The sequence below is a fragment of the Lontra canadensis genome, unplaced genomic scaffold (assembly GCF_010015895.1).
Source record: "Lontra canadensis isolate GAN:19392208 unplaced genomic scaffold, GSC_riverotter_1.0 scaffold100, whole genome shotgun sequence".
In the NCBI taxonomy this organism is placed as follows: Eukaryota; Metazoa; Chordata; class Mammalia; order Carnivora; family Mustelidae; genus Lontra; species Lontra canadensis.
This window is the reverse complement of record NW_022631094.1, coordinates 1223309-1232953: the sequence shown is the minus strand read 5'-3', so window position 1 is coordinate 1232953 and position 9645 is coordinate 1223309. Positions and strand designations below refer to the sequence as shown.

Sequence of the window (9645 nt, the reverse complement as noted above, 5' to 3'; positions counted from 1 at the left end):
CCCTCTCCTTGAGCATAGCTCACTAGCCCAAGGTCAGACACCTGTGCCAAACACAGCCTGCAGTTGAGCAACATACAGATGTGGCCGCAGACCATCAGGTCATCTCTGTAGCTAGAGAGAGAAGACTCAGGAGATGTTGGCAGCCAAGTTTACAGTGAATGCTATGAACTGAATCTTGTCCCCCAAATTTCTTAGGTTGAACTCCCAGTCCCCAGGGCAACTGTAACCTGGAAGGGGCCTCTAAAGGAGGTACCTAAGGTTAAATGAGGTCCTCGGGTGGGGCCCTAATGTGATAGGAGTGGTGTCCTTACAAGAGGAAGAAGTGGAGGATGAAGAGAGGGACGAAGAGTGAGGACACCATGAGAAGGCCACCAGCTGCAAGCTAGGGAGAGAGGCCTCACCAGAACCTGACCACGCTAGCGCCTTGACCCCGGGCTTCCAACCTCCATAACTGTGAGAAATGCTGTTTAAACTGCCCAGTCTGTGGTACTCTGTGAAGGCAGCCTGAGGAGACTTGGGACAGTTGAGGAAGAACAAAGTGGAGGAGCAGAAAGCACAGTGTGAATCTGGACTGCATTTCGTTACTTCCAAAGCCCAATAATACTCCCGTGTTGGCTTCAAACATTAGGATCCTTAGTCTCCCGTGGGTTTAAGCAAATTCAAATTGGGTATCTTTCATTTGTGACAACATAGCACACTGGGCTTCTGGATAGCTGGAAGGTCATCCATAAATGTAAAAAACCTTAAAACCATTTCAGAAGGAAGCACAAAATGTTTCACCTCTGCCTTTTATGAGGTTTTGTATTTTTTTTAAATGTCAGGTTTTCCATGATGAGTATTATCAAGATATTATATACTACAGTGGGAGATTATTAGGACATCTGAGGTTTACCTCTCTTTGTTACTGGCCTCACCACTCTGGACCCATTTCCTTCCTATAAAAGTTCTGCTCACAAAAATTCTGGTATCACCAATGACTGACCTCATCGCATTAAGTGGGGTAAAATGGCCACACTTTCCAGAACGATTTACCATCTGTAGACTATTTCTTCCAGTACTAACATCCCACACACTCCTTGACTACCACCACCCCACGGGGCACAGCTCTGCACCATGTTCTCTTATCTTTTCTGTGTCTGTGTCTTGCTCACGTGGTTGTTAGCTTTCTGGTCTTGCTTCTTCTCTACTCTTCCAGGTGTGTGCTACCACTGTCCTTCCTTCTTCCTTCTTCTTGGCTGAGGTTTACATGGGCATGTTGGTGATGACTCTACGGAGAGCATTCGAGGTATGGGCGACTCCCACAGCGAACCCCAGGGACTCATCTGAGGAGGGAACTTTAGGCTGCCCAGAGGCCTTTTTGGCTCATTAGTTCCCAAAAGGAATCAAGGGCTCAAAGCCTCATATCAGATTTGTTAACATCTGCTTACCGTTAATGGACCATAAGAGGAAAAAGAGGCCCCGAAGACTGACAAAGTTATGAGAACCACAATGTTTCCCAAAAGTCAGGAGGCTCTCCCCCCTTTTTAATAGACGCAAGCTTATTGATGGTTAACACATAACCTATCTTACATAGCACTGATCTTTTGGTCACCAGTAATCTATCTTTGTTCCAGTAAGCTGAGTCAAGTACCAATGTTGCACTCCACCTTATTTGGTCCACTCTCTTTACAGTTCCCAAAACATGGGACACCTGCTAGTGACCTTATTCTTTCCAGATGAAAGACTGAAGGTGAATTATCACAACTGATTTTCAGATATTCTTTGCCTTGTGTATGATATACATTTGAATTATCTCTGGCTTCCTCTAACAATTTAAAACTCAGAAAGAATGTAACAATAATAACAATTGTAAACCATTCACCCCAACGTAGGAGCACAAGTAATGGCATACCAAACCACGACAAAGATAGCAGTGAGGGTGAGAAAAATGTGATTAATAGAATTAAGCAGAGTTTTGAAACTTCCTTTTTTAATTAAAAGCTTGTTTCTTTTCAAATTCTAATGACTCTCAGATGCATTTTAGAAATAGCGATCACAATCATGTCTTCTGGATTGTGTAAGGCTGCCTTGAAATGAACACCTGGAAAGGAACTGAAAAGAGTAGTTCCTTTCTGAGTTGCACAGAGGCATCTGTCAATCCTGTTGCACATACATGGGTAAAACCAGAAATGCTGCCTCACGCTAGGCGAGACCATGTCAACCTTTTCCACCTAACCAGCTTTAAGCCCATTCTAAACATGCTTATTCTACTGGTCTCCATGGGCTGGCTAATCTGTGTACAGACCCTCAGGTGAGGTAACTCAGGCGCCCAGGAAAACCACACAAACCCAGAATGCTAGAGGGAGAGTAGCACTACCACAGATATGCCTAATAAACCATCTCTGAGACTATTTCAGAAAGGACAAGGATGACCTCTGAAGACAAAGATCTACCCATTTAATAAAATTCCCGAAACCCAAACCAAATAAAACACAACCATGGCAAATCTAAATTACAACACTTTATTGCAGCATCGGCAAAGGTCAGATTTCTGAAGCTGGTGAAGATCGGGCAGCATTTCCATGTGAAATGTTACAACTTTACAAGTTTTGTTCTTATTTAATTCTACATGCAGAAACTGAAACATGGTAAAAGAAAAAAATGCAAAATAGCTAGAAAAAAAAGATGTAATCAAGTTGTAGCATACAGATGTGCTCTTTAACTAAATTTACTATGCCTATCGGAAAGCAAACGAAAGACAACTATCCTAATAAATTAACAGATTGCCAGAAACAGACTAAGAACCCTCATTTCTATTTAGTGGGGGGGAAAACAAAACAAAACAAAACAAAAACAAACGCAAAATAAAAGCTCTACTGTTTCCATACTTTCTTTAAAGACAGAGGCTGTAAACCCATGAAGGTCAACAAAATCTTCTGATCCCCTTTCCTTGTTGTCCTTCGTCCATTTTCTGTGACATGCTGACTGGTACGCTGTTTGTTTTCTATGATACTTACAATGGGCTCAACTCTCCCTGTTCTTGGGCTGGTGTCAGATTCCTCTAAGCCATCTGAACTCCTGCTCTTTGTGTAGTAGAAGTCTTCACATTTTTCTTTTACCCTAGTAGGCAATTTTGTATTACTGACTCTGATGGATAAAACTGATTTTTCTCCCTCATCCCTTGTTCCTCTTGAAACAAATTCCTAAACAAAAGCCTTCCTGGTGGATTATCTGGTATTTGGTTATCTTTCATCATTTTGTTGTCCTGCATGTAAGTTTTTACTAGAAGGTTTTACTGCTTGCTCTATACTTTTCTACTGCAGTCCTGGAGCCCCCAAATGTATCTTCTTCCAACATGGGATATTCAATTCAGAGACACTGTAACTCAAATCAAATTTAAAACTCAAGTTCATTTCCCCCATACCATTACCATCACAACCGTTTCTTCTCTGGCTCAGTCATCTCGTTGACGCTCTTCTTGGTGTAACTGCTCAGTAGTCAAGTTAACCATCTCATTTCTTGACCGCCATTCACAAGAGAAGAGTAACCCTCACGTGATTTCCATTACAAAAGGCCTTTACGCCTTATCTGGAAGCTTCGGCTTGTTCCGGTGTTGGCAGAGGCTGCTGTTCCCGCCTCACGGCCCCAGCCTGTCCCAGGTTTGGATTCGCAACTCTCTAGACCGACATGCTGAGATGTGTCCACTGCTCTCATTCAATTGCTGGAGGACTCCACTATCCACAACATCAGATACAGGACCTAATGAAATGACACGTGCTGCTGGATCAACGTCTCCTGGAGGCACAAACAGGGTAACGTTAAAAAGAACTAGCGCTGAGGGCAAACTTCTGGCAAGAAAAGGCCCCCTCAACACCACCAACCGCTGTTTCCTGAGGTGTCCCAGGCAATTCGGTGCTTCTTAAAGAGCACACAAACTCCTACTGGACAAAGAAACAACAGGAGCAGAGGGGCACTAAAACGAGCAATTCTGACAGAGATCAGACAGGTGGTCCTGGAATCTTGCCTGTAACTACTTTCTAAGGTGCTGAGTGCCTAGGGTTTGTATAATAGTTGAACTGTGTCCACCCCACCCCCCAAATCCGCATGTTGAAGTCTAATGCCAGGACCTCAGGATGCAACCTGATCTGCAAAGGGTCAGTGCAGATGTAATTAGTTAAGATGAGGCCACACTGGAGTAGGACAGGCCCATAATCCAGTGTGACTTTCTAAGGAGGCGAAATTTGGATACAGATCACTCAGAGGGGGAATGCCAGGTGAAGATGGAGGTGCAGGGATCGGCAGTGCTGTGGGAGCTGAGGGGGGACCCTGAACAGACTCCCCCTCACAGGTGTCAGGAGGAGGCAAGCCTGCAGACGCCTGGCACCAAGACAAGGAGTTGGCCGCCATCACCCAGCGGGTGCTGCGTCCTCTGGAAGCACCAACAGTTCACTGCTCACAAGAGAAGCTTAAACGAGCAAGAAACAGATTTCAAAGAATAAGGTGCGAATATGGCGAAGTGTATCTTCAGCGCGATATATCTGTAACTGGACTGAACTGAATGGAACAGGTCAGTAACACAAGTATTCCCTGAGAGAGTCTCTCCTGAAGTCAAGTCAAATGGTCTAAAATAGAATATTTTAAAGATTTTATTTATTTATTTGAGAGAGAGGCAGTGAGAGAGAGCATGAGCAAGGAGAAGGTCAGAGAGAGACGCGGACTCCCCGTGGAGCTGGGAGCCCGACGCGGGACTCGATCCCGGGACTCCAGGATCATGACCTGAGCGGAAGGCAGTCGTCCAACCAACTGAGCCACCCAGGCGCCCCTAAAATAGAATATTTTAAATAAATACAATAAATGATGGGAAAAAATGTCGAGTCTTTTTTTTTTTTTAAGACTTTATTTATTTATTTGACAGAGAGAGATCAAGTAGGCAGAGAGGCAGGCAGAGAGGGAGGAAGGGAAGCAGGCTCCCTGCTGAGCAGAGAGCCCGATGCAGGGCTGGATCCCAAGGCCCTGAGATCATGACCTGAGCCCAAGGCCCTGAGATCATGACCTGAGCCCAAGGCAGAGCCACCTAGGTGCCCCCCAAAATGCCCAGTCTTTGATAAGATAAATATATCCCTGAATATAGTATAGATTGTCATTTGACTGCTTTATAGGCAAATAATCATTCTGAGAGATTTAAAAATTTAAGAGTTCAAAAAATACGATATATTTTTTAGATTAAACTATTCAATAAGGGACTCTATTTTAAAACAAAAGTATCATTTATTTAATTTTATAATAAGGACATAAAGAAAATTTCTAATAACAAAATGCACATCTCAGGGTGTTGGAGTCACTTAATTGGTTAAGCATCTGTCTTCAGCTCAGGTCATGATCCCAGGATCCTGGGACGGAGTCCCACACCGGGCTCCCTGCTTAGTGGGAAGTCTGCTTCTCCCTCTGGGCTTGACTCACCCTGCTTGTACTCGCTTGCTCTCTCTCGCAAATAAATAAAATCTTAAAAAAAAAAAAAAAAAAAAAAAAAAGAAGCACATCTCCTTAAGATAGATTAAAAGAAGTCCTAACGTATAATACTCTACTTGGAGTGTCATTTGTATTTCAGCAGCTTTGACATCACCTGAGAGATGTTAGAAATGAGTGAAAACTAGCAGTTTAATAAAAGCCACGAAAATTAAAATACATATTTAGGGGCACCTGGGTGGCTCAGTTGGCAGAGTGACTGACTTTTGATTTTGGCTCAGGTCAGGATCTCAGAGCCGTGAGATCAGCCCTGCACTGGGCTCCAAGCTGGATGTGGAGCCCACTTGGGATTCTCTCTCCCACCCCCACCCCTGCTCGTGTGGGTACTCTCTCTAAAAAAAACCAAAAAACACAAAAAAACAAAAAATAAAACCATATATATATAAGTATATGTATATGTATTTTAAAGTTTAAGGAGCACTGGTTTAATTCATATGAATTTTAGCACAGAAACTGTATCAGCACTAATACTCGCCAAAGATGTGAAGTTTCACAGTATTTTCAACACTGGCAGAGTGGAAAATAACCTTTTCTGCACTGGTTAACTGTTTTATTAGAACGTTATTACAATTTTAATGCATTATAAGCAAATGCCTATCCTTTGTTAGGGTATCACTGCCCAGTGAGAAGGGCTGCAATTTTAATTCAAGCCTATTTTAAGGATCACTTGTGATTAGAAAAATTTTAAATCATTATAATTAATGCCTGGGAACCTATCAAAATCTGCTTTAATAACTAGTGTCCAAATGAATTTCTCCTTATCTGCCATATAACATGGACAATATTAATAACTAATTTTTTTTTTAAATAAATGGAAGCCAAGTTAAGAGACAAGTTGAAAACAGTTTCTCAGACTTGACTCAAGTTTTCTTCCCCCTCCTCTGTTTAGGAATTCATCTCACAGCACATTCTTCCTAAGGGATCTGATGAACCACTGCTCTAGATACACATCTTTCTACTGTCTGGCCCAGTGTTAAAAATAGAAAATAAATAAAGAGGTGCCAAACCACCAGGAGACTCCACCCCACCAGTTATGTTCCTTCAAATGACTACATTTCTTCATTTAAAATTTGTTTAAAAAAATGGCAAAGAACATTTGGTCAAAAACTTATATTTGCATGACTGCTTGTTCTTCTCCCATGTTCACTCGTGCCTGTATTATAAGACCACCTTAATATTTTACAGAAAGCCATTTTTAAGAATGATGGATAAGTCAGCATTTTTTATTGAGTTATGACTTTAAGAAGAGATTTTGAAACAGGAAGAGATGGTAACTCAAGAATTGGACTTTCACAAAATCAGGAAATGAGGAAAGAGCTAGGGGACAGAGCTTAGGGAAAAAGTTTATTAAATTACTAAATACAGATTTTTCAACGTTTCTCTGTCCATTCAACAAATATTAACTGAGCATCTACTATGTGCTAGGCCCAAGAGCCACGGAGGATTTATAACAGAAAACAAGATAAGGCTACACTTCTGTCCTCAATCTTCAGTCTCATGGGGAATATAAAGACAAGTTAGTAGGTGATTACACAGGACAAAGTCTGTGGAAATACAGGGCAGCATATATGCACCAACTTACGTCAGACTTGAGACTATCAGGTAAGATGTGAAGGAAGAACAGGAGATTTCCAGACGAAAACACGAGAAAGTTCCAAACAGAAAACATAACTAGAAGGACTTAAAAGGCCAGCTTGGTTGGAAGTAGAGGAAGAGAAAGAGATAAAGTCAATAAGGTAAGTACAAATGCCACCCCCTCCTCCCCCAATAATTCAGGGTCTTGGTTACTAAGTTTAGGAGTCTGGACTTTATCCTACAAGCCATGAGGAGCCACTAAAAGTTTTAAGTAGAAGAGTTCACCTACTCAGACAGCAGATGGGCAAATTGAGAAAGAACAAAGTGAGTACAGCAAAGAGAATGAATTAGAAGGGGTTGATATTGGAGACTGAGAAGTAATCAGGGGGCTGCTGGCAGCAATCCAGTAAGAAGTGACAGCAGCCGGGGTGCCTGCGTGGCTCAGAGGGTTAAGCCTCTGCCTTCAGCTCAGGTCATGATCTCAGGGTCCTGGGATCGAGTCCCGCATCAGGCTCTCTGCTCGCCAGGGAGCCTGCTTCCCCCCTGCCTCTCCTGCCTGCCTCTCTGTCAAATAAACAAATAAATCTTTAAAAAAAAAAAAAAAGGGGAAGAAGAAGAAGAAGTGACAGCAGCCTGATCTAGGGTGTCTGCAACAGAGGTAGAATAAAATAAGCAAGTATGAGAGGTATTCAATAGTAGAATCAAAGGAACTGTTAATTAATTAGATATGGAGAATAGTCCAAACTTAAACCTCCTTTTCTAGTGTGGACAAGTGGCCCAGCAGTGCCTCTGCTCGCTGAGCCAGAAAACAGAGGAGAGAGACCTGGGGGCAAGGGACACACCTCCTAGGTGGCTTTTTAGAAGACAGGTAGACATACAGTCAGAAACTAAAACATGTGACCTGAGCCACAGCTATGGATGGAAACTTTGCCACAGGAGGGAAGGACACCTCCCACGGAGAGTACAGGGATAAGAGAGGAGGGTATAGGAGTGTCCCTGAGTGACATGAGTGTCTCCAGGCAGAGGCAAGCCCAAAAGGAATCAGGAGACAGGAAGAAGCCGTCAAGGAGGGAAAAGAAAGACCAGAAGACTGGACAGCTACGTAAGCCCAGGGAAGAGAGTATGTCAAGAAAAAGAGGGCCCACGTGCTGAGTGCTGCTGAGGCAGCCTGAAAGAAACAGAATGAAACACTGGGAGGTGGCTGGGGGCTGGGGTGAGGGGGTAGTAGACTACAGTCAACCAGACCAGTGAGAGGTGAGGAAGAAAGAGCACATGGCCAATCCTTCCAAGTTTGGTTAACTAGGGGCTGGAGGGAGGGAACAAAAACACAAGTTAACAAAGAGAATTCTGATAAACAACTGAATAACTGGTAGCTAAAAGGCATACCTTTGTGTTCATCTATTACACATCAGCATATATAAATTTACACATGTTTTCCTATTTTTTTTTCCTATTGCTTAAGAAATGCCTGGTACTTAATAAACTTTCAATGACTGTTTAAATAATTATATGACTTGGACAAAATCAGCTCTTTCAAATACCTATACTTAGTTTTCCCACTGGACTATAAGCTTGAGCATAAAGACTATGTCTTTTTGTACTTCTTAATTTGCCATAGCATAGGACTGAGCCCATGGTAAGTGCGGATCGAGTGAAAGCTAAGGGGGGCAAATCGTACCGCAAGTATCAAATATGTATCAAATGTCATAGTTACTGATTCTTAAATCCATCCAAACATTTAAAAAATTGGGAAAAACTAGGAAAATGCACTATACTTGCATTACGTGATTCAAGAAGGGATTAGGTATTAATAGAAATCATACCATTCAGAGATGTGAAGCTATAATACATAAAGGTGAAGTTGGTGGAAAACATCAAGATAAAAATATTCTAATAGATCTGTTTGCCAACCAGGAGACAAGAGAAACAGGCAGTATCAAAAACACTGATATATATTCAAAGCTCTGTAAGAAAATGTAAAACGCAGAAAACGAAAATTTTCGTGGCTTGTTAAAACTACCTAGCTTCTACGTTTTAGTGGTAATAAAAGGTTTTACTAAAGGACTTTAATGAAGCTTGGATAATTAAAAATAACCTAATATCTTGCACCTCATTAGATGGATTTGTACATCAGTCCTAGCTTGGATTTCTAAAAACATTACACTCACTAGGTGTTAAAAAACAGAGCCCTAAACTGTCATGACAAACCAATGTGCTAACCCATAATCTGACTAGAGCTGTCTCGGCATATAGGTCAAAGAGAAATGTTACCAGGTACACACAAACACAGAGTGCGTACAAGACAGAGACTTACACTTCCCCAGCACTGCTGTCACAGTAATTAACTATTCTGCTCCCTATCCCTAGCACACTCCCTCCCATACCCACCTTGCCTGCTGCCGACAGCAAGGTGACATCCTGGGCCTATTGTCTGTCCTTAGGCTAAAACACCAATACCCTGAAGGAGATCAGTAAGAGCAGCATGGCCAATGTTATCTTTGATTATAACCTGACCACAAGACAGAAAATTGAGTTAATGGTATGGGTCCTTAGATCAGATCCCGG

The 9645-nt window shown here is 42.2% G+C and overlaps 1 protein-coding gene across 1 annotated transcript in view; it reads right to left on the bottom strand.

The window, feature by feature from the left end:
- Nucleotides 1–2485: 2485 nt before the first annotated feature.
- The window catches only part of UPF2 (UPF2 regulator of nonsense mediated mRNA decay), a 109528-nt gene continuing 102368 nt past the window's right edge, over nt 2486–9645 (bottom strand). Inside the window, exon 22 of the mRNA XM_032837850.1 lies at nt 2486–3774. Coding sequence (XP_032693741.1) covers nt 3765–3774 — 10 coding nt within the window. The 3' untranslated portion in view covers nt 2486–3764. The remainder of the gene's footprint in view (nt 3775–9645) is intronic.